The sequence below is a fragment of the Bombina bombina genome, unplaced genomic scaffold (genome assembly GCF_027579735.1).
Source record: "Bombina bombina isolate aBomBom1 unplaced genomic scaffold, aBomBom1.pri scaffold_2122, whole genome shotgun sequence".
Lineage (NCBI taxonomy): Eukaryota > Metazoa > Chordata > Amphibia > Anura > Bombinatoridae > Bombina > Bombina bombina.
The window spans coordinates 14841-40579 of record NW_026513047.1 but is presented as its reverse complement, the minus strand read 5'-3'; the positions used below and the strand labels follow the sequence as shown (position 1 = coordinate 40579).

Sequence of the window (25739 nt, the reverse complement as noted above, 5' to 3'; positions counted from 1 at the left end):
TTTTTAGTTAGGACAATGTTAGAGATAATTAGTATTACTGTTGATAAAGAATAGATAGTATTTGTTTAGTATTTGTCTTTTACTTTGCATTATTAAAAAGTTAGCAATGTTTTCTTCATGTAATCGTATCGTAAAACACCCGTTAATTACTAAACAATGTTATGTAGGGCAGTGAGGGAAGCCTTGTTTCTAGTTTCTTGCCACCAACTCTTGTTGCGTTTGCTCTTTTTGAAGGCAAACGGATGCACGTTCAACTATCCACAAGCCGTCTGCGCATCACACCGGGAATGGGAGAACGAAGCCGATGTTATCGTTGCGGGAAGGATGGCCACTGGTCCAAAGAATGCCCCCTAGACCAAATGGCTTTGGAGCTTGCGCAAGGAACGGGCTATCCTCCTGATCCTTATGCAGATTCTTACATGCCCCCGCGCAGTCCGCCTTACACTGCAGCTTATGCTGAGCGTGTTTATTATGACGATCGAGAGCGAATCATCGACTACTACCAGCGCTACCGTGTGAGGCCCTCTGCATATGAAGACTATGTGGAGCGTAGGCTACCTTCTCTCCCCTCTACATCCCCAGCTGTCTCCATTGCATACAGGGAGCGTGTTCAATACCCATACGAGAGGCATCTTCTTCCACCCCCAGTGGCTAACCCATATTACTCAAGGGATCGAAGCCCTTTACGCAGATCCAGCATTGATGGGTACAGAGCAGAGCGCAGGTTGTCCCCGATCTCGCGGAGCGCTCTCTATGGTATCCCACGACACACCCGGGAATCCTACATGGAACGCACGCGATATTTCTAAACACAGGAGGTGAGAGGCTTATTATTTTGGGTTAATCGATATTTTGTTAATCTAATTTGTAAATTCCCTTTTCCGTTTCAACTATTATGCTCTTCCGACTTTATTTGGTCTTGGGTTCCGTAAAGCAATTCGTCTAGCATTCGCATCGTCTAGGTCTCTATGCTTTATCAGTATTCCTTCGTTCTCTGCTTAAACAAATCTGCATTTTGTTTTTGTGTAGTTTTACACCTACGTTTACAGGGCACTAGGACAGGCAAATAGATACCATAATGAAGCACCAGCTTCAGCATATAAGAATCATAGCTTAAGGAATTTGAATTTAACTAAGTAAAGTTGAACAATAACTGGTAGTTTTGCTTACCTTTTATATTAAAGGGACATTGTACACTAGATTTTTCTTTATCGCCCATCTGAGTTTTTGTAACAATGTTTAGGGGGGTTTTTTTTGTTTTGTTTTTTATAAATAACATTGTGCTGATTTTCAGACTCCTAACTAAGCCCAAAAGTTTCCTGTTTGTGTGATGAGCTCTTCTTGCTTTCTCAGCCCCTTTCAGTGGGTGTCCCTGTCTAACCTACTCAGCAGTGCTAAACTCAGAGCTTTTAAGTACATTTTTAAAAGGTTTTAAACTGGATTTTTATATCAGTATCTCAGCATATACTTTATTGCAGTGGTTGACCTATCTGTTTAAAATTTAGGAGCCACTTAAGAATATTTAGGAGCCAGACAGTGGTATTTGTAAAAAGATATATGGAGAATAACCCAAAAAGTTAGGAGCCGGTGGCTCCTGGGTTTGTCGAGCCCTGCTTTATTGTAGTGTCTAACATGCTGTTATATGAAAATTGGTGTATACTGTCCCTTTAATTCTTAGTTTCTACTCTGGTGCAACATGCTTTTCGCAGCTAGAAATCGCCAGTGTTGACTGATTCCATAATCTATTTTACTCAGCTACACAAGGCTGAGTATGATGAAAGAAGGGGTGTGTATAATGCATGGAACCACCTAAGTTAGCTATAAGAGTAGATATTACACTATGGGCTATCTGTACATACAAATGTCACTGTGGTAGTCTTTTGATTACAAAGGCGTCTGAAATGAAGTTCGTAATCTTAAGAGCTGTATGGTTGCAGGTAAGTGATATTTTATATGTTCTATTGATTAAAGCCATTCCGAATTATGTTATCTCTTCTATTTTTAGAGCAATGACTATTCCCCTCTTGTAACTTTACCACTGTAAAATGTGTTAAAGGGATTGTTTCCCCCTTTTAATGTGCTCCCAATGATTTATTTTACCTGTATTAAATTGTTTTCAAACAATTCTTTTATCATGTCTTGTGTGCATTTTAAACCACCACCTATATTGAAAATATGGTTGATTACTGCAGTAGCCTCTTAAGAAAGGCTATGTAAACAATAATTAGCAAGAGAAATCAACCTCTTAATGGGTTTTGCTAATTGAGCAATTTCTCATATTTTAATACTCGGCAGCTGGGGGGGCATGTCATTGGGGGGTATATGGGGATTCAGCAGTTTTGTTAGCTGCTGCCTTTGAGTCTTTTCAGAGTCGGATTGCTTGTTGTGAAAGTGCGACACACTTAAAATCTGGATTTGCACTTTAACAAGAAATCCAGCTCCAAAAAGGCCATAAACGGCTTCTATCTCCCACACTCGACAGCTAACAAAACTGTTCTGAATGCGCATCTATTCCTAACAGATCTGTTTGGGGACCACCTTTTTTTTTTTCTTTCTGATGTTTTGAAGTAACAGACCTTTAACACATTTTTTAAAAAGTTTCACTAATATTTTACCTATAGAAGAGCCCGGTGAAAAAAAAGGCCTATTAAAAAAACTCTGCTTTGTTTTTTCTCTTTAGGATAACAGAATAGTGTGAGGTATTAATACTACTGAGGGCGCTGTATAAAAGAACCGCCTGTCTTTAATAAGACCGGTGTACATGTGTTTCCATAATAACCAAATGGTGATCATTGTCAAAGCAGCTTTAATTTTTTTTCATGTATGAGAGCTTTAGGATTGTCGTCTATACTCTCAGAATGTGCTCAGATGCACTTTATATAACAAGGCTTCTTGTTTTAATGTATGCTCTTAACAGCCTTATTATTCCTATTCCATTTAAATTCAGTGAGCCATTAACAAATTATTGTAAGAAATAAACTAGAACATTTTACAAATGTTTGTCATACTTTTATGAATTAGCATAAGTTTTATTGTTTTGTATTTAAAACATTGAGCACCAAGGCAATAAGAAATAGGAAAGTGATTATATAGACTTTGATATAATATATATATATATATATATATATATATATATATATATATATATATATATATATATATATATATATTCTATCAAGTCTGTCAAGATCCCAGTATCAATATATTAATGGGACAGTTTTACTCAAATGTTCTCCCCTTTAATTTGTGTCCAAAGAACCATTTTACCTGCTGGAGTGTATTAAATTGTTTACAGGTATTTCCATTACCCTTATATTGGCATTTCAAATAGTTTATTTAGCCTGTGTTATCCCCACCCATCCTGAAAGTTTTTGGCCTCAAGGCCAAGCTGTGTTAACACAGCCAGTAGAAGAAATTACACTCCCAGTGGGTTATAGAAGAGAAGGTGTAATACAATGTTAATTTTCCATTGTTCTCTCCCAGTATTGGTGATTGGTTTATCGACAGAAATAAGACACATGTATATGTACACAATATGATAAAGTAATGAGATCTGATTATACCTACAGATATAATATACAGACACATGTATATGTACACAATGTGATAAAGTAATGAGATCTGATTATACCTACATATATGATAGATATAGATGGACACAATGTGATATTAAAATGAGTTTGTAGGCATAATCAGATCTCATTACTTTAAGTTAGTTGTGGCTTCAAAACACAATCTGCTAATTCATATACCCAAATAAGTCTTTAAAAATGTATGTGATTTATACTTCTGCAGCTGGTAAAGTAATTGGAAACACATGAAGGGAAAAACAATTTTATAGTATACTGTCCCTTTTAATGCTGCCAGAAGATTCGGATAATTGGACATTTTAAAACCTGGTGCATATAAAAGGGCAAGGACAAACCAACTTTCTAGTAGTTAGAGCTTTTCTATTTGTATTTCCAAGTTATGAGAAGTTTTGATAGTATAACCATACCTGCTTTGATTAGAAAGGAGATACAAAGGATACGTGGGTCCGATTTAAAGTTGGGGAAAGGGGTAGAAAACTGAAAAGTTGGCTTCTAGTCCTTGTGTTGCTTATATAAACATGTAATCACAGGTTTGTGCCTTGATTCTTTAAAAAGAAATAAAAAATGGTTAAAAGCAATTTCCACTTAATAAAAACAAGATTTCTGCTTTATTGCTGAATATTTAAATTTTGTTTAAATGTTTTCAAATCTTAAACATTTTAATGCCTCTTTTGTATTACAGGTTATATAATTTCGGGCTCCCGCGCGTCTGCAGTTGCGTTCGCAATAAAATTTTACCTTCGGTCTTCAAAACTGTACTCCATCCATCGAGTAAATTTTTATTTTTGTTTTCTTCGTTGAACAAAGATCAACCATTGTAATTTTTTTTATATGTATCTAAATGTATAGATATAGCATTCCTGATAAACTGAACCCTTTAATATATTAGAAATTCAGTGGGTTGTTTTGCGATCAACCTTCTGTTTTTCATATAAATCATTATAGAAGTTTGGTAGGAAGGTTTGTGTTTTATTTCCCTGCTTATAGCAAAATGCTTTTGAGCAATTTATTGGCATTTGATCTAACTGAAAAGTATGGGCTTCTCTCCCCTCAAAGTTAAGATGTAGTTAAAGACTACCAAGTTTAATTATTCATTATATTATTCGGGTAAACTTGCAGCTGTCTATCTTCATGAGGTGAACGCTTTAGTTGAAAGAAAAAAAGGGGGAAGAAAAGTGCCAGTCGCTTTCATTTTTATTCCGGTGTGCACTAAAATGTTAAGGCCACAATGTATAATTGCCAAGAATGGCATAACAAATACTGTTTTTGAACTTTGTCAGACATCCGTTTAATCTACGGAACAAAGTGAAATTTTTAGCGTCGGAGATTTAGCGGCAGCCTTAAAAGAGCGGTGGCTGTACTTTTAAGCACAGTGGAGAAAAAAAGAAGCATTTCTGGTAGCCCAGTAGAAATTTAGGAATTTAACTTACGGCATATTTACTGTGATAATTTTCTACAAGACGTAATGTTTTCATTACATCACTTGGCTATTATAAACCCCGATAAAATTGTTTTGCTGTTGCAATGTGACTTCTAATTGTTACCTGAATAAAATTTTGATTAAAACATGTCTGGTTTATTATAAGAAATATCATTGTTGGGGGAGGATGCTCAAAATTCAGGAGCCTAGGTTTTTTGTTTTTTCCCATGGCAGGGGCATTTTTCTTACTGATTGCCACTAACACACATAGTGATGAATACACCCCCTGGTTGTCACACATGCAATCAAGGATAAACTGCTGCACAATATAACCCATTACACACAAGAAATAGTAGCGTACTTGTCATGCAGTATGCTTATGTAGTTCAAAGCTTGACCAGTGTGTAAAATGCATCCATTGTTTGTTAAAAACACTATTTCATAGAGAAAAATGAATAGACAAAAAGTAGTTGCAAATGAGCATAACGTATCCTGTTTTTAGCAGTTCTGATAAGAGCTTTAAATATGGCCATCATACACACTCCTCATGCAGCTTTCCCTTTTACACACTCTCCCTAGTTACAAGAGCATTCTATATCAATGGCTGTTTACTAAGGCAAAGATAAGAATTTGCTGGTCCCCCTTCACCAGCCTAGCAATGCTGATGCTCTGCAGCTGAAATTTACACTATGCAATTTTACCCTTCTAAACTGTGTACATAACAGATTGTAGGCTTAAAAACACAGGGCAGAGTACATTTCCCAATCTTAAATACAAAACGGTCTGTGTATGGGCTGCTCCAGCCCAGTGATAACAGGGATAGATCAGGCTGAGGTAGTAATAAAAAAAAAAACCTGCTACTTGCAGTGTGCACAATAGAGGGGACAGACGAGCTGCCAAGAATCCCTGACACAAGCATCTCATACTGCAGCCACCTTCCTTTCACTCAGTCTCCAAGGGAAAAAGAACATTCCATTTCTCCAACATAGGTGTGTCCGGTCCACGGCGTCATCCTTACTTGTGGGATATTCTCTTCCGCAACAGGAAATGGCAAAGAGCCCAGCAAAGCTGGTCATATGATCCCTCCTAGGCTCCGCCTACCCCAGTCATTCTCTTTGCCGTTGCACAGGCAACATCTCCACGGAGATGGCTAAGAGTTTTTTGGTGTTTAAATGTAGTTTTTATTCTTCAATCAAGTGTTTGTTATTTTAAAATAGTGCTGGTATGTACTATTTACTCTGAAACAGAAAAGAGAAGAAGATTTCTGTTTGTGAGAGGAAGATAATTTTAGCAAACGTTACTAAAATCGATTGCTGTTTCCACACAGGACTGTTGAGATGAAGTAACTTCAGTTGGGGGAAGCAGTTGGCAGACTTTTCTGCCTGAGGTATGATGGCCACATTTCTAACACGACTTGGTAATGCTGGAAGGCTGTCATTTTCCCTATGGGGACCGGTAAGCCATTTTCTTGGATTAAGTATAAGAATAAAGGCTTTATAAGGGCTTAAAAAAAAATGGTAGACATTTTTCTGGGCTAAAACGATTACTTGCTAAGCATATTTGATAGATTATAGCACTTTATAGTTATTATAATCTTGGGGATTGTTGTTAAAAAACGGCAGGCACTATATGGACAGCTTTTTCAGATGGGGGCCTTCTCTAGTCATAGGCAGAGCCTCATTTTCGCGCCACTAATGTGCAGTTGTTTTTGGAAGGCAAGGCATGCAGATGCATGTGTGAGGAGCTAAGATCCACTGAAAAAGCTTATAGAAGGCGTCATTTGGTATCGTATTCCCCTCTGGACTTGGTTGGGTCTCAGCAAAGCAGATTCCTGGGACTGTATAGGGGTTAAATGTAAAAACGGCTCCGGTTCCGTTATTTTAAGGGTTAAAGCTTTCAAATTTGGTGTGCAATACTTTTAAGGCTTTAAGACACTGTGGTGAAATTTTGGTGAATTTTGAACCATCAGATAAACAATGTTCTATATGTATGAAAGCCAATGTGTCTCCCCATTTAAATATATGTGATAATTGTGACATGGTGTCCAAACAAAGTAGGGACAATGATGCCACAGATAATAATAGTGCCCAAGATGATTCTTCAGATGAGGGGAGTAAGCATGGTACTGCATCACCCCCTTCTGTGTCTACACCAGTTTTGCCCACACAAGAGGCCCCTAGTACATCTAGTGTGCCAATACTTATTACTATGCAACAATTAACGGCTGTTATGGATAATTCTATTGCAAATATTTTATCTAAAATGCCTACTTATCAAAGAAAGCGCGATTGCTCTGTTTTAAACACTGAAGAGCAAGAGGACGCTGATGATAACGCTTCTGACATACCCTCACACCAATCTGAAGGGGCCAGGAGGGAGGTTTTGTCTGAGGGAGAAATTTCAGATTCAGGGAAAATTTCTCAACAAGCTGAACCTGATGTTGTAACATTTAAATTAGAACATCTCCGCGCACTGCTTAAGGAGGTATTATCTACTCTGGATGACTGTGACAATTTGGTCATTCCAGAGAAATTATGTAAGATGGACAAGTTCCTAGAGGTTCCGGTGCCCCCCGATGTTTTTCCTATACCCAAGCGGGTGGCGGACATAGTAAACAAGGAATGGGAAAGGCCCGGCATACCTTTTGTGCCTCCCCCTATATTTAAGAAATTATTTCCTATAGTCGACCCCAGAAAGGACTTATGGCAGACAGTCCCTAAGGTCGAGGGGGCGGTCTCTACTCTAAACAAACGCACTACTATTCCCATAGAAGATAGTTGTGCTTTTAAAGATCCTATGGATAAAAAATTAGAGGGTTTGCTTAAAAGAATGTTTGTTCAGCAAGGTTACCTTCTTCAACCAATTTCATGCATTGTTCCTGTCACTACGGCAGCGTGTTTCTGGTTCGAAGAACTAGAAAAGTCGCTCGATAAAGAATCTTCGTATGAGGAGGTTATGGACAGAGTTCATGCACTTAAATTGGCTAACTCTTTTATTCTTGATGCCGCTTTGCAATTAGCGAGGTTAGCGGCGAAAAATTCAGGGTTTGCTATCGTGGCGCGCAGAGCGCTCTGGCTAAAGTCTTGGTCAGCAGATGTGTCTTCCAAGACAAAATTGCTTAACATCCCTTTCAAGGGCAAAACACTGTTTGGTCCTGATTTGAAAGAGATTATTTCAGACATCACCGGAGGAAAGGGCCACGCCCTTCCTCAGGATAGGTCTTTTAAGGCTAGAAATAAGCCTAATTTTCGTCCCTTTCGCAGAAACGGACCAGCCTCTGCTTCTACATCCTCTAAGCAAGAGGGTAATACTTCTCAACCCAAACCAGCCTGGAGACCGATGCAAGGCTGGAACAAGGGTAAGCAGGCCAAGAAGCCTGCCACTGCTACCAAAACAGCATGAAGGGATGGCCCCCGATCCGGGACCGGATCTGGTGGGGGGCAGACTTTCTCTCTCTTTGCTCAGGCCTGGGCAAGAGATGTTCAGGATCCTTGGGCACTAGAAATAGTTTCTCAAGGTTATCTCCTGGAATTCAAGGAATTACCCCCAAGGGGAAGGTTCCACAGGTCTCAATTATCTTCAAACCAAATAAAAAGACAGGCATTCTTACATTGTGTAGAAGACCTGTTAAGGATGGGAGTAATTCATCCAGTTCCAATAAGAGAACAAGGGATGGGGTTTTACTCCAACCTGTTCATAGTTCCCAAAAAAGAGGGAACATTCAGACCAATTCTAGATCTCAAGATCCTAAACAAATTTCTCAGGGTTCCATCGTTCAAAATGGAAACCATTCGAACGATCCTTCCTACCATCCAGGAAGGTCAATTTATGACCACGGTGGATTTAAAGGATGCGTACCTCCATATTCCTATCCACAAGGAACATCAGTTCCTAAGGTTTGCTTTTCTGGACAAGCATTACCAGTTTGTGGCACTTCCATTCGGATTAGCCACTGCTCCGAGAATTTTCACAAAGGTACTAGGGTCCCTTCTAGCGGTTCTAAGACCAAGGGGCATTGCAGTAGTACCGTACTTGGACGACATCCTGATTCAAGCGTCGTCTCTGTCAAAAGCAAAGGCTCATACGGACATCGTCCTAGCCTTTCTCAGATCTCACGGATGGAAAGTAAACATAGAAAAAAGTTCTCTTTCCCCGTCAACAAAAGTTCCCTTCTTGGGAACAATAATAGACTCCTTAGAAATGAGAATTTTTCTGACAGAGGTCAGAAAATCAAAACTTCTAAGCTCTTGTCAAGTTCTTCATTCTGTTCTTCGTCCTTCCATAGCGCAGTGCATGGAAGTAATAGGATTGATGGTTGCAGCAATGGACATAGTTCCTTTTGCACAAATTCATCTAAGACCATTACAACTGTGCATGCTCAGACAGTGGAATGGGGATTATACAGACTTGTCTCCGACGATTCAAGTAGATCAAAGGACCAGAGATTCACTCCGTTGGTGGCTAATCCTGGACAACCTGTCACAGGGAATGAGCTTCCGCAGACCAGAGTGGGTCATTGTCACGACCGACGCCAGTCTGGTGGGCTGGGGCGCGGTCTGGGAACCCCTGAAAGCTCAGGGTCTTTGGTCTCGGGAAGAATCTCTTCTCCCGATAAACATTCTGGAACTGAGAGCGATATTCAATGCTCTCAAAGCTTGGCCTCATCTAGCAAAGGCCAAATTCATAAGGTTTCAATCAGACAACATGACGACAGTTGCATATATCAACCATCAGGGGGGAACAAGGAGTTCCCTGGCGATGGAGGAAGTGACCAAGATAATTCAATGGGCGGAGGATCACTCCTGCCACTTGTCTGCAATCCACATCCCAGGAGTGGAAAATTGGGAAGCGGATTTTCTGAGTCGTCAGACATTCCATCCGGGGGAGTGGGAACTCCACCCGGAAATCTTTGCCCAAATAACTCAATTATGGGGCATTCCAGACATGGATCTGATGGTGTCTCGTCAGAACTTCAAGGTTCCTTGTTACGGGTCCAGATCCAGGGATCCCAAGGCGACTCTAGTAGATGCACTAGTAGCACCTTGGACCTTCAACCTAGCTTATGTTTTCCCACCGTTTCCTCTCATTCCCAGGCTGGTAGCCAGGATCAACCAGGAGAGGGCTTCGGTGATCTTGATAGCTCCTGCGTGGCCACGCAGGACTTGGTATGCAGACCTGGTGAATATGTCATCGGCTCCACCATGGAAGCTACCTTTGAGACAGGACCTTCTTGTTCAAGGTCCATTCGAACATCCGAATCTGGTTTCTCTCCAACTGACTGCTTTGAGATTGAACGCTTGATTTTATCTAAGCGTGGGTTTTCAGATTCTGTAATAGATACTCTGATTCAGGCTAGAAAGCCTGTAACTAGAAAAATTTACCATAAGATATGGAAAAAATATATCTATTGGTGTGAATCTAAAGGATTCCCATGGAACAAGATAAAAATTCCTAGGATTTTATCCTTTCTACGAGAGGGTTTGGAGAAGGGATTATCTGCAAGTTCTCTGAAGGGACAGATTTCTGCGTTATCTGTTTTACTTCACAAAAGGCTGACAGCTGTGCCAGACGTTCAAGCGTTTGTTCAGGCTCTGGTTAGAATCAAGCCTGTTTACAGACCTTCTAGTTCTTTCAGTTCTTCAAGGGGTTCCGTTTGAACCCTTACATTCAGTAGATATTAAGTTATTATCTTGGAAAGTTTTGTTTTTGGTTGCAATTTCTTCTGCTCTGCAGTGTTCTCCGCCCTATCTGGTGTTCCATGCAGATAAGGTGGTTTTGCGTACTAAGCCTGGTTTTCTTTCGAAAGTTGTTTCCAACAAGAATATTAACCAGGAGATAGTTGTACCTTCTTTGTGCCCGAATCCAGTTTCAAAGAAGGAACGTTTGTTACACAATTTGGACGTAGTCCGTGCTCTAAAATTCTATTTAGAGGCCACTAAAGATTTCAGACAAACTTCTTCTTTGTTTGTTGTTTATTCTGGTAAAAGGAGAGGTCAAAAAGCAACTTCTACCTCTTTCTTTTTGGCTTAAAAGCATTATCCGTTTGGCTTATGAGACTGCCGGACGGCAGCCTCCTGAAAGAATCACAGCTCACTCCACTAGGGCTGTGGCTTCCACATGAGCCTTCAAGAACGAGGCTTCTGTTGACCAGATATGTAAGGCAGCGACTTGGTCTTCACTGCACACTTTTGCCAAATTTTACAAATTTGATACTTTTGCTTCTTCAGAGGCTATTTTTGGGAGAAAGGTTTTGCAAGCCGTGGTGCCTTCCATTTAGGTGACCTGATTTGCTCCCTCCCTTCATCCGTGTCCTAAAGCTTTGGTATTGGTTCCCACAAGTAAGGATGACGCCGTGGACCGGACACACCTATGTTGGAGAAAACAGAATTTATGCTTACCTGATAAATTACTTTCTCCAACGGTGTGTCCGGTCCACGGCCCGCCCTGGTTTTTTTAATCAGGTCTGATGAATTATTTTCTCTAACTACAGTCACCACGGTATCATATGGTTTCTCCTATGCATATTTCCTCCTGTACGTCGGTTGAATGACTGGGGTAGGCGGAGCCTAGGAGGGATCATATGACCAGCTTTGCTGGGCTCTTTGCCATTTCCTGTTGGGGAAGAGAATATCCCACAAGTAAGGATGACGCCGTGGACCGGACACACCGTTGGAGAAAGTAATTTATCAGGTAAGCATAAATTCTGTTTTCTCTTGTTAAGTGTATCCAGTCCACGGATCATCCATTACTTGTGGGATATTAACTCCTCCCCAACAGGAAGTGCAAGAGGATTCACCCAGCAGAGCTGCTATATAGCTCCTCCCCTAACTGCCATTACCAGTCATTCTCTTGCACCCAACGACTAGATAGGATGTGTGAGAGGACTATGGTGATTATATTTAGTTTTATACCTTCAATCAAAAGTTTGTTATTTTATAATAGCACCGGAGTGTGTTATTCCTTCTCTGGTAGAATTTGAAGAAGAATCTACCTGAGTTTTTACTATGATTTTAGCCGGCGTAGTTAAGATCATATTGCTGTTTCTCGGCCATCTGAGGAGAGGTAAACTTCAGATCAGGGGACAGCGGGCAGATTAATCTGCAAAGAGGTATGTAGCAGCTTATTATTTTCTGACAATGGAATTGATGAGAAAATTCTGCCATACCGATATAATGTAAACTCAGCCTTAAATGCAGTAGCAGCAACTGGTATCAGGCTGTCATGTATGTATATTTTACACTTCAGTATTCTGGGGAATGGCACTTCACTGGAATTATACTGTGTGCATAAGACTTTAGCCTAATTTGCAGGGACTGGCAACAGGCTCTTTAATAACACTTAATTTATGTTAAACGTTTTTTGCTGGCATGTAAAATCGTTTCATTTTCTGAGGTACTGGGTGAATAAAATGTTTTGGGCATTATTTTTTCCACTTGGCAGTTGTTTTATTTAATTTATGACAGTTTACTGATCTCTCTCACTGTTGTGTGTGAGGGGGAGGTCAAAAAATTCAGTCAGAAGCTCATTGTATTTCCTGCATGATCCGGTTCATCTCTACAGAACTCAGGGGTCTTCAAAACTTGTTTTGAGGGAGGTAATCATTCACAGCAGAGCTGTGAGATTGTAGTTGACTGTGATAAAAAAACGTTGATTTCTGTAACTTTTTTTTCTGCTATCAGGGTTAGTTATCCTTCGCTAATGGGAACAAGCCTTTGCTAAAATTGTGTTTTTTACAAAGATTTGATGCTATAACCTTTCAGTTTATTAACTTTCAACTGTCATAACTCTTTCTGTGCTTCTTATAGGCACAGTACGTTTTCATATTATAGTAAATTACTTGAAAAGTATTTCCAAGTTGCTAGTTTATTTGCTAGTGTGTTAAACATGTCTGATTCAGAGGAAGACATCTGTGCTATATGTGCTAATGCCAAAGTGGAGCCCAATAGAAATTTATGTACTAACTGTATTGATGCTACTTTAAATAAAAGTCAATCTGTACAAATTGAACACATTTCACCAAACAACGAGGGGAGAGTTATGCCGACTAACTCGCCTCACGTGTCAGTACCTGCATCTCCCGCTCGGGGGGTGCGTGATATTGTGGCGCCGAGTACATCTGGGCGGCCATTACAAATCACATTACAGGATGTGGCTACTGTTATGACTGAAGTTTTGGCTAAATTACCAGAACTAAGAGGTAAGCGTGATCACTCTGGGGTGAGAACAGAGTGCGCTGATAATGTTAGGGCCATGTCAGATACTGCGTCACAACTTGCAGAACATGAGGACCTTGAGCTTCATTCTGCGGCTGACGGTTCTGATCCAAACAGATTGGATTCAGATATTTTAAATTTAAGCTGGAAAACCTCCGTGTATTACTAGGGGAGGTGTTAGCGGCTCTGAATGATTGTAACACAGTTGCAATACCAGAAAAAATGTGTAGGTTGGATAAATATTTTGCGGTACCGTCGAGTACTGACGTTTTTCCTATACCTAAGAGACTTACTGAAATTGTTACTAAGGAGTGGGATAGACCCGGTGTGCCGTTCTCACCCCCTCCGATATTTAGAAAGATGTTTCCAATAGACACCACCACACGGGACTTATGGCAAACGATCCCTAAGGTGGAGGGAGCAGTTTCTACTTTAGCTAAGCGTACCACTATCCCGGTGGAGGATAGCTGTGCCTTTTCAGATCCAATGGATAAAAAGTTAGAGGGTTACCTTAAGAAAATGTTTGTTCAACAAGGTTTTATATTGCAACCCCTTGCATGCATTGCGCCTGTCACGGCTGCAGCAGCATTTTGGTTTGAGTCTCTGGAAGGGACACTTGAATCAGCTGCATTAGATGAGATTACACACAGGCTTAAAGCTCTTAAGTTAGCTAACTCATTTATTTCAGATGCCGTAGTACATTTAACTAAGCTTACGGCTAAGAATTCCGGATTCGCCATTCAGGCGCGCAGAGCACTGTGGCTAAAATCCTGGTCAGCTGACGTTACTTCTAAGTCTAAATTTCTTAATATACCTTTCAAAGGGCAGACCTTATTCGGGCCCGGATTGAAAGAAATTATCGCTGACATTACAGGAGGTAAAGGCCATGCCCTGCCTCAAGACAGAGCCAAACCTAAGGCTAGACAGTCTAATTTTCGTTCCTTTCGGAATTTCAAAGCAGGAGCAGCATCAACTTCCTCTGCTCCAAAACAAGAAGGATCTGTTGCTCGCTACAGACAAGGCTGGAGACCTAACCAGTCCTGGAACAAGGGCAAGCAGGCCAGGAAACCTGCTGGTGCCCCTAAAACAGCATGAATTGAGGGCCCCCGATCCGGGAACGGATCTAGTGGGGGGCAGACTTTCTCTCTTCGTCCAGGCTTGGGCAAGAGATGTCCTGGATCCCTGGGCGCTAGAGATAATATCTCAGGGATACCTTCTGGACTTCAAATACTCTCCCCCAAGAGAGAGATTTCATCTGTCAAGGTTGTCAACAAACCAAATAAAGAAAGAGGCGTTTCTACGCTGCGTACAAGAGCTTTTATTAATGGGAGTAATCCATCCAGTTCCACGGTCGGAACAGGGACAAGGGTTTTACTCAAATCTGTTTGTGGTTCCCAAAAAAGAGGGAACCTTCAGGCCAATCCTGGATTTAAAGATCCTAAACAAATTCCTAAGAGTTCCATCGTTCAAAATGGAGACTATTCGGACAATTTTACCCATGATCCAAAAGGGTCAGTACATGACCACAGTGGATTTAAAGGATGCTTACCTTCACATACCGATTCACAAAGATCATTACCGGTATCTAAGGTTTGCCTTTCTAGACAGGCATTACCAGTTTGTAGCTCTTCCATTCGGATTGGCTACGGCTCCGAGAATCTTCACAAAGGTTCTGGGTGCTCTTCTGGCGGTACTAAGACCGCGAGGAATTGCGGTAGCTCCGTACCTAGACGACATTCTGATACAAGCTTCAAGCTTTCAAACTGCCAAGTCTCATACAGAGTTAGTACTGGCATTTCTAAGGTCGCATGGATGGAAGGTGAACGAAAAGAAGAGTTCTCTCTTTCCACTCACAAGAGTTCCCTTCTTGGGGACTCTTATAGATTCTGTAGAAATGAAGATTTACCTGACAGAAGACAGGTTAACAAAGCTTCAAAATGCATGCCGTGTCCTTCATTCCATTCAACACCCGTCAGTAGCTCAATGCATGGAGGTGATCGGCTTAATGGTAGCAGCAATGGACATAGTACCCTTTGCACGCCTACATCTCAGACCGCTGCAATTGTGCATGCTAAGTCAGTGGAATGGGGATTACTCAGACTTGTCCCCTACTCTGAATCTGGATCAAGAAACCAGAAATTCTCTTCTATGGTGGCTTTCTCGGCCACATCTGTCCAGGGGGATGCCATTCAGCAGGCCGGACTGGACAATTGTAACAACAGACACCAGCCTACTAGGTTGGGGCGCTGTCTGGAATTCTCTGAAGGCTCAGGGACAATGGAATCAGGAGGAGAATCTCCTACCAATAAACATTCTGGAATTGAGAGCAGTTCTCAATGCCCTTCTGGCTTGGCCCCAGTTAACAACTCGGGGGTTCATCAGGTTTCAGTCGGACAACATCACGACTGTAGCTTACATCAACCATCAGGGAGGGACAAGAAGCTCCCTAGCAATGATGGAAGTATCAAAGATAATTCGCTGGGCAGAGTCTCACTCTTGCCACCTGTCAGCAATCCACATCCCGGGAGTGGAGAACTGGGAGGCGGATTTCTTAAGTCGTCAGACTTTTCATCCGCGGGAGTGGGAACTTCATCCGGAGGTCTTTGCCCAAATACTTCGACGTTGGGGCAAACCAGAGATAGATCTCATGGCGTCTCGACAGAACGCCAAGCTTCCTCGTTACGGGTCCAGATCCAGGGATCCGGGAGCGGTTCTGATAGATGCTTTGACAGCACCTTGGACCTTCGGGATGGCTTATGTGTTTCCACCCTTCCCGATGCTTCCTCGATTGATTGCCAGAATCAAACAGGAGAGAGCATCAGTGATTCTAATAGCGCCTGCATGGCCACGCAGGACTTGGTATGCAGAACTAGTGGACATGTCATCCTGTCCACCTTGGTCGCTACCTCTGAAACAGGACCTTCTGATCCAGGGTCCCTTCAAACATCAAAATCTAATTTCTCTGAAGCTGACTGCTTGGAAATTGAACGCTTGATTTTATCAAAACGTGGTTTTTCTGAGTCAGTTATTGATACCTTAATACAGGCTAGGAAGCCTGTTACCAGAAAGATTTACCATAAGATATGGCGCAAATACTTATATTGGTGCGAATCCAAGAGTTACTCATGGAGTAAGGTTAGGATTCCGAGGATATTGTCTTTTCTACAAGAAGGTTTAGAAAAGGGTTTATCCGCTAGTTCCTTAAAGGGACAGATTTCAGCTCTGTCCATTCTTTTACACAAACGTCTGTCAGAAGTTCCGGACGTTCAAGCTTTTTGTCAGGCTTTAGCTAGGATCAAGCCTGTGTTTAAAACTGTTGCTCCACCATGGAGTTTGAACTTAGTTCTTAATGTTTTACAGGGGGTTCCGTTTGAACCCCTTCATTCCATTGATATCAAGTTGTTATCTTGGAAAGTTCTGTTTTTAATGGCGATTTCCTCGGCTCGAAGAGTCTCTGAGTTATCTGCCTTACATTGTGATTCTCCTTATCTGATTTTTCATTCAGACAAGGTAGTTCTGCGTACTAAACCTGGGTTCCTACCTAAGGTGGTCACTAACAGGAATATCAATCAAGAGATTGTGGTTCCATCTTTGTGTCCTAATCCTTCTTCGAAAAAGGAACGTCTGCTACACAATCTAGATGTAGTCCGTGCCCTGAAATTTTATCTACAGGCAACTAAGGATTTTCGACAAACGTCTTCCCTGTTTGTCGTTTATTCTGGTCAGAGGAGAGGTCAAAAAGCTTCGGCTACCTCTCTCTCCTTTTGGCTTCGTAGCATAATACGGTTAGCCTATGAGACTGCTGGTCAGCAGCCTCCTGAAAGAATTACAGCACATTCTACTAGAGCTGTGGCTTCCACTTGGGCCTTTAAGAATGAGGCTTCTGTTGAACAGATTTGCAATGCTGCAACTTGGTCTTCTCTTCATACTTTTTACAAATTTGACACTTTTGCTTCTTCGGAGGCTGTTTTTGGGAGAAAGGTTCTTCAGGCAGTGGTTCCTTCCGTATAAAGAGCCTGCCTGTCCCTCCCGTCATCCGTGTACTTTAGCTTTGGTATTGGTATCCCACAAGTAATGGATGATCCGTGGACTGGATACACTTAACAAGAGAAAACATAATTTATGCTTACCTGATAAATTTATTTCTCTTGTAGTGTATCCAGTCCACGGCCCGCCCTGTCCTTTTAAGGCAGGTAATTTTTCCATTAAACTACAGTCACCACTGCACCCTATGGTTTTCCTTTCTCTGCATGTTTTCGGTCGAATGACTGGTAATGGCAGTTAGGGGAGGAGCTATATAGCAGCTCTGCTGGGTGAATCCTCTTGCACTTCCTGTTGGGGAGGAGTTAATATCCCACAAGTAATGGATGATCCGTGGACTGGATACACTACAAGAGAAATAAATTTATCAGGTAAGCATAAATTATGTTTTTCCTTCCCAGCAACATTCCTGATGACCGCCAGTATCGAAGGAAAACCAGCAAATTCTTATCTTTGCCTTAGTAAACAGCCCGTGCTATAGACTGCTCTTATAACTAGGGACAGTGTGTAAAAGAGCAGACTATGTGTGTATGATATTCAAAGCTGTTATTAGGCCTGCTAAAAAAAGGGAACTTCATGCTCATTTTTAACTCGTCTAGCAGCAAAAATTTTAATATGTATGACAAATTTTGTCTATACATAGTTCTCTTAAATGATTGTATTTTAGTTTTTAACTATACTGTCCCTTTTTTAATGTGTTTTTTTTTTCCCTTCAGTTTTTGAACTTGTATTTATGATTCACTTAAAGGGACACTCAAGTCAAAATAAACTCTTATGGTTCAGAAAGAGCACACAATTTTACTTCCATGATCAAATTTTGCACATCCTTTTTATATGCTTAGTTTCTGAGGACAAGATCCTACTGAGCATGTGCAGGTCACAGGTTATACGTTTACTAGTCTGATTGGCTGATGTCTGTCACGTAATACATGGGAGTAAAAATAAATTTGTGCGAACAAAATCTGCTTATGCAGAATAGGTGTTATTGCATTGCCTTTTTATTATGCTTTTCTACTGCATTTAGTGGTCATTTGAGCCGATAGATCATGTTCACAGATCTGTGGTAACTTAAAAAAAAAGAGTGTAAAAATGAATCCCTTCAAATTTACTACATTCTCTAACTCTGTAGGTATACCCTCACTACTCCTGTGTGGTTGTGTGTATAAATAATATGTATTTGTGTAAAGGTGTCACTTTCTAGTCTTAAAAACACTAATCCACTCAATGCTTAGACAGTAAAAAGTCAGTTTCCAACCATGTACAGTACAAATGCATATATATTTTATACACAAGTGTTAAAGGGACAGTCTAGGCCAAAATAAACTTTCATGATTCAGATAGGGCATGTAATTTTAAACAATTTTGTTCTCTTGGTATTCTTAGTTGAAAGCTTAATCTAGAAGGTTCATATGCTAATTTCTTAGACCTTGAAGGCCACCTCTTTTCAGAATGCATTTTAACAGTTTTTCACCACTAGAGGGTGTTCATGTGATTAATATAGATAACTTCACGTGCACAAGCAGAGTGTTATCTGGGAGCAGGCACTGATTGGCTAAACTGCAAGTCTGTCAAAAGAACTGAAATAAAGGGGCTGTTTGCAGAGGTTTAGATACAAGGTAATGACAGAAGTAAAAAGTATATTATAGGGACAGTCTAGGCCAAAATAAAATTTCATGATTCAAATAGAGCATGTAATTTTAAACAATTTTCCAATTTACTTTTATCACCAATTTTGCTTTGTTCTCTTGGTATTCTTAGTTGAAAGCTTAACCTAGGAGGTTCATATGCTAATTTCTTAGACCTTGAAGCCCACCTCTTTCAGATTGCATTTTAACAGTTTTTCACCACTAGAGGGTGTTAGTTCATGTATTTCATATAGATAACACTGTTCTCGTGCACGAGAAGTTATCTGGGAGCAGACACTGATTGGCTAGACTGCAAGTCTGTCAAATTAACTGAAAAAGGGGCAGTTTGCAGAGGTTTAGATACAAGATAATCACAGAGGTTAAAAGTATATTATAACTGTGTTGGTTATAACTGGGGAATGGGTAATAAAGGGATTATCTATCTTTTAAAACAATAAAAATTCTGGTGTAGACTGTCCCTTTAAGGCACCTGTTGCTTATGGGCTAAAAGGATAATTTACAGGTTAGTGGGCACCTCCACCAGCAAGAATTTGGTCTGCCACAAAAAAGAAAATGTAATATTCTGTCTATTAGCATAAATACCAAATGTATTATATATAAAGTGTACTTGTTTATGAAATAATGTACAAGTTAATCTAAAGGGCAAAGTACAGCTGTCAAAATCCCAGCGACTTCAGTGATATGAGAGAGCGCATTGCTGCTGTCACAGGATGCAACATTATGCACGTACCAAGTTGGTGGGCCCCAGTATAAAGACAGATCTTTACCAACTGGCTTCTGTAAAGGGTTAAAATAAGAGAACAGTGATTGCATAGAGCAATTCGCTCACAACCCGGGGGGGAGGCAAAGGACTTAGTGCTTCAGTTCAGTATCCTACTCATAAGGGTGATCCTGTTGCTGGAGGGGGTGAGTACACTTGCAGGAGCCAGAGGGGCACTTTGAGGGACGTTACCTTAGGGCCTAGGTATTACCTTAACCAATCTAGTGTGCAAGTGTCATGGAAATCAGTTGGTGAAGAGTGGTTTCTACCATTAATAGGACATTCTAATCAAAAGTTAAATGCACGTAGATGAATTACATATTTGGATAGAAACAATTACAATATGCATATATTGGCGAAAAATGCTTCTAGTAAAAGATAGCACTGTTTTAGTGTTGGCATTTGTCTCTGCACGTGCATGTGAAGCATAGCTAGATATTCTTAGTGCACCAGCATTTTCAATCATGTCAGCAATTAACAGATTGAGTCATTACAAGATGATACAAGGAACTTAGGCTCTCTGAGCAAGTGCTGTGCTTAAAATGCTGGTGCACGGTGCATACTTAAATACACTTTTGAAACCGCTATAGATTTCTCTTGTAAAGTGTATCCAGTCCACGGATCATTCATTGCTTGTAGGATATTCTCCATTCCAACAGGAAGCTGCAAGAGGATCACCCACAGCAGAGCTGTCTATATAGCTCCTCCCCTAACTGCCACTACCAGTCATTCTCTTGCAGCTCTCGACAACATAGGAAGTAGCTAGAGAGATGTGAATTTATGTAGTTTATCTTCAATCAAAAGTTTATTATTTTCAAATGGTACCGGAGTTGTACTGTTTTAGCCTCAGGCAGAAAGTTAAAGAAGAGTCTGCCTGTGGTTTTTGATGATCTTAGCAGGTTGTAACTAAGATCCATTGCTGTTCTCACACATAACTGAAGAGTGAGGTAACTTCAGCTGGGGGAATGGCGTGCAGGGTCTCCTGCTATGAGGTATGTGCAGTTTAAAATTTTCTAGAGAAATGAATATGCTAGAAAATGCTGTTAATACCGGATTTATTTAAGGTAAGCCTGATTACAGTGATTTAATAACGACTAGTATCATGCTTGCTGTAAAAGGTAATATTCTTATTGCTTTCTCACATTATTGAAAATAAGATAACGTTTGCTGGAAGTGTTTTAACGTTTTTTTTCTACATATTGGTGATAAAACTTTATTGGGGCCCAGTTTTTTCCACATGGCTGGCTAGATTTTGCCTAGGGATAGTTTTTTATGGCCCTCTCATTGTGAGTACAGGTTGGGAGGGGCGTAATTTCAGGCCTAAATCGTGCAGTAGTTTTTGCAGCTTGAGACTTCCAGCTTCCCTGAAGGAGTCCCCTGAACACTTAGGACCTCTACAAAGGGTTTTTGTGCCTTCAAAAGTCGTTGAATGGGCAGGTAGGGCCACAACAGAGCTGTGGCAGTTTGTTGTGACTGTTAAAAAATGTTTATATCGTTTTTTTGATCCGGTTTTGAAACTAAGGGGTTAATCATCCATTTGCAAGTGGGTGCAATGCTCTGTTAGTCTATTATACACACTGTAAAAATTTGGTAAGATTTACTGCTTTTTATCACTGTTTTTCAATTTCTGACAAAAAATTTTCTCTTAAAGGCACAGTACCGTTTTTATTTTTTGCTTGTTTACATTTATCAAAGTGTTTTCCAAGCTTGCTGGTCTCATTGCTAGTCTGTTTAAACATGTCTGACATACAGGAAACTCCTTGTTCATTATGTTTAGAAGCCATTGTGGAACCCCCTCTTAGAATGTGTACCAAATGTACTGATTTTACTTTAAGTTATAAAGATCATATTCTGTCTTTAAAAGATTTATCACCAGAGGAAATTGACAAGGGGGAAGTTATGCCGACTAACTCTCCCCACGTGTCAGAACCTTTGACTCCCGCTCAAGTGGCGCCAAGTACATCTTGCGCGCCCATGGCGTTTACTTTACAAGACATGGCGGCAGTTATGGATCATACCATTACAGCGGTATTGTCCAAACTACCAGGGTTACAAGGAAAGCGAGACAGCTCTGGGACTAGAAAAAATCCAGAGCTCTCTGACGTTTTAGTAGCTATGTCTGATATCCCCTCACAATATGCTGAGGCAGGAGAGCTTCTTTCTGTGGGTGATTTTTCTGACTCAGGGAAGATGCTTCAACCTGATTCTGATATGTCAACATTTAAATTTAAGCTTGAACACCTCCACGTGTTGCTCAGGGAGGTTTTAGCTACTCTGGATGACTGTGACACCATTATAGTGCCAGAGAAATTGTGTAGATTGGATAAATACTATGCAGTGCCTGTTTACACTGATGTTTTTCCACTACCTAAAAGGTTTTCAGAAATTATTACTAAGGAATGGGATAGACCAGGTGTACCGTTCTCTCCCCCTCCTATTTTCTCCAACATTGGTGTGTCCGGTCCACGGCGTCATCCTTACTTGTGGGAATATCTCTTCCCCAACAGGAAATGGCAAAGAGTCATATGGCCATATAGTCCCCCCAGTCATTCTCTTTGCCATTGCACAGGCAACATCTCCACGGAGATGGTTAAGAGTATGTGGTGGTTAGTTGTAGTTTTTTTTTTTATTCTACTATCAAGAGTTTGTTATTTTAAAATAGTGCTGGTATGTACTATTTACTCTGAACAGAAAAAGATGAAGAGTTCTGTTTAAGAGGAAGATGATTTTAGCAGACAGTAACTAAAATCGTTTGCTGTTTCCACATAGGACTGTTGAGATGAAGTAACTTCAGTTGGGGGAAACAGTTAGCAGACTTTTCTGCTTAAGGTATGACTAGCCATATTTACCTTAAGAAAATGTTTATTCAACAAGGTTTTATTCTCCAGCCTCTTGCATGCATTGCCCCGGTCACTGCTGCTGCGGCCTTCTGGTTTGAGTCTCTGGAAGAGGCCTTACAGGTAGAAACTCCATTGGATGATGTACTTGACAAGCTTAAAGCGCTTCAGCTAGCCAATTCATTTGTTTCTGACGCCGTTGTTCATTTAACCAAACTTAACGGCTAAGAACTCAGGTTTTGCTATACAGGCGCGTAGGGCGCTATGGCTTAAATCCTGGTCAGCTGACGTTACTTCAAAGTCTAAGCTTCTCAACATTCCCTTCAAGGGGCAGACCCTATTCGGGCCTGGACTGAAGGAGATCATTTCTGATATTACTGGAGGAAAAGGTCATGCCCTTCCTCAGGATAGGTCTAATAAATTAAGGACCAAACAAACTAATTTTTGTGCCTTTCGAAACTTTAAGACGAGCGCGGCATCAACTCCCTCTAATGCAAAATAAGAGGGAAATTTTGCCCAGTCCAAGCCGATCTGGAGACCTAACCAGGCCTGGAACAAAGGTAAGCAGGCCAAGAAGCCTGCTGCTGCCTCTAAGACAGCATGTAAGATCAGTCCCCAATCCGGTAACGGATCTAGTAGGGGGCAGACTTTCTCTCTTCGCCCAGGCTTGGGCAAGAGATGTCCAGGATCCCTGGGCGTTGGAAATTGTGTCCCAGGGATATCTTCTGGACTTCAAAGCTTCTTCCCCAAAAGGAAGATTTCACCTTTCACAATTATCTGCAGACCAGATAAAGAGAGAGGCATTCTTACATTGTGTTCAAGACCTCCTAGTTATGGGAGTGATCCACCCAGTTCCAAAGGAGGAACAGGGGCAAGGCTTCTATTCAAATTTATTTGTGGTTCCCAAGAAAGAGGGAACCTTCAGACCAATCTTAGATCTCAAGATCCTAAACAAATTTCTCAGGGTCCCATCTTTCAAGATGGAGACTATTCGAACCATCCTACCTATGATCCAGGAGGGTCAATACATGACTACCGTGGACTTAAAGGATGCTTATCTTCACATTCCAATACACAAAGATCATCATTGGTTTCTCAGGTTCGCCTTCCTAGACAGGCATTACCAATTTGTGGCTCTTCCCTTTGGGTTAGCTACAGCTCCAAGAATCTTTACGAAGGTTCTGGGGTCACTTCTGGCGGTCCTAAGGCCGCGGGGCATAGCAGTAGCCCTTTACTTAGACAACATTCTGATACAGCCGTCGAATTTCCAAATTGCCAAGTCCCATACGGACATTGTTCTGGCATTCCTGAGGTCTCATGGGTGGAAAGTGAACGAAAAGAAGAGTTCTCTATCCCCTCTCACAAGAGTATCCTTCCTGGGAACTCTGATAGATTCTGTAGAAATGAGGATTTACCTGACAGAGGATAGGTTGTCAAAACTTCTAAATTCCTGCCGTGTTCTTTATTAACTTCTCGCCCTTCGGTGGCTCAGTGTATGGAAGTAATCGGCTTAATGGTAGCGGCAATGGACATAGTTCCGTTTGCCAGCCTACATCTCAGACCGCTGCAATTCTGCATGCTCAGTCAGTGGAATGGGGATTACACAGATTTGTCCCCTCTACTAAATCTGGATCAAGAGACCAGGGATTCTCTTCTCTGGTGGCTATCTCGGGTCCATCTGTCTAAAGGTATGACCTTCCGCAGGCCAGATTGGACAATAGTAACAGATGCCAGCCTTCTGGGCTGGGGTGCAGTCTGGAACTCTCTGAAGGCTCAGAGGTCGGGGACTCAGGAGGAGGCACTCCTTCCAATAAACATTCTGGAACTAAGAGCGATATTCAATGCTCTTCAGGCTTGGCCTCAGCTAGTGGCAGTGAGGTTCATCAGATTTCAGTCGGACAACATCACAACTGTAGCTTACATCAACCATCAAGGGGGAACAAGGAGTTCCCTAGCAATGTTGGAGGTTTCAAAGATAATTCAATGGGCAGAGATTCACTCTTGCCATCTATCAGCTATCCATATCCCAGGAGTAGAGAACTGGGAGGCAGATTTTCTAAGTCGTCAGACTTTTCATCCGGGGGAGTGGGAGCTCCATCCGGAGGTGTTTGCACAGTTGATTCAACGTTGGGGCAAACCAGAACTGGATCTCATGGCGTCTCGCCAGAACGCCTAGCTTCCTTGTTACGGATCCAGGTCCAGGGATCCCAAGGCAGCGCTGATAGATGCTCTAGCAGCGCCTTGGTTCTTCAACCTGGCTTATGTGTTTCCACCGTTTCCTCTGCTCCCTCGTCTGATTGCCAAGATCAAACAGGAGAGAGCATCAGTAATTTTGATAGCACCTGCGTGGCCACGCAGGACTTGGTATGCAGATCTGGTGGACATGTCATGCTTTCCGCCATGGACTCTGCCTCTGAGGCAGAACCTTCTACTTCAGGGTCCTTTCAACCATCCAAATCTAATTTCTCTGCGGCTGACTGCTTGGAGATTGAACGCTTGATTTTATCAAAGCGTGTTTTCTCCGAGTCGGTCATTGATACCTTAATACAGGCGCGAAAGCCTGTCACCAGGAAAATCTATCATAAGATATGGTGTAAATATCTTCATTGGTGTGAATCTAATTGTTACTCATGGAGTAAGGTCAGGATTCCTAGGATATTATCTTTTCTCCAAGAAGGATTAGAGAAGGGTTTGTCAGCTAGTTCCTTAAAAGGACAGATTTCTGCTCTGTCTATTTTTTTGCACAAACGTCTGGCTGAGGTTCCAGACGTGCTTGCGTTTTGTCGGGCTTTAGTCAGAATCAAGCCTGTGTTTAAACCTGTTGCTCCGCCTTGGAGTTTAAATTTAGTTCTTAAAGTGATTGTCAATTTTCGTTATTTTGAACACATTCCTGTAGGCAATCCTGATATTAACCTAACCGCCACTATACATTTAATAAAAAATTAGTAATATGTCGTTTATTTTTTAGTGACGTAAGCTTCGATCCGCCGGACTCAGTCCGACACAGATCGATTCTTACGTCACTCCAGATGTTCCGCACACAAGTGCGGCACAATCTGAATACTTTTGCTAGTTATCAAAAAACTAGCAGGTACGCTCGGCACTTTTCCGGCCCAGCGTACCTGGTTTTCAATCCGCTGCCCTGGAGGTGGCGGATCCCATAGGAATCAATGGGAGTCTGACCATAGCGAAAGTTCATGTTTGCTGCTGCCAGACATCTCATTGATTCCTA

General features: G+C 41.3%; 1 protein-coding gene across 1 annotated transcript; it reads left to right on the top strand.

The window, feature by feature from the left end:
* Positions 1-231: 231 nt before the first annotated feature.
* Positions 232-5156, top strand: LOC128644682 (RNA-binding protein 4B; the record flags this gene model as incomplete). Its single annotated transcript, XM_053697194.1, is given in 2 exon segments — positions 232-818; positions 4273-5156. A coding segment is annotated over 1 exon segment (578 nt), but the record flags the coding sequence as incomplete, so codon positions are not given.
* Positions 5157-25739: the final 20583 nt, after the last annotated feature.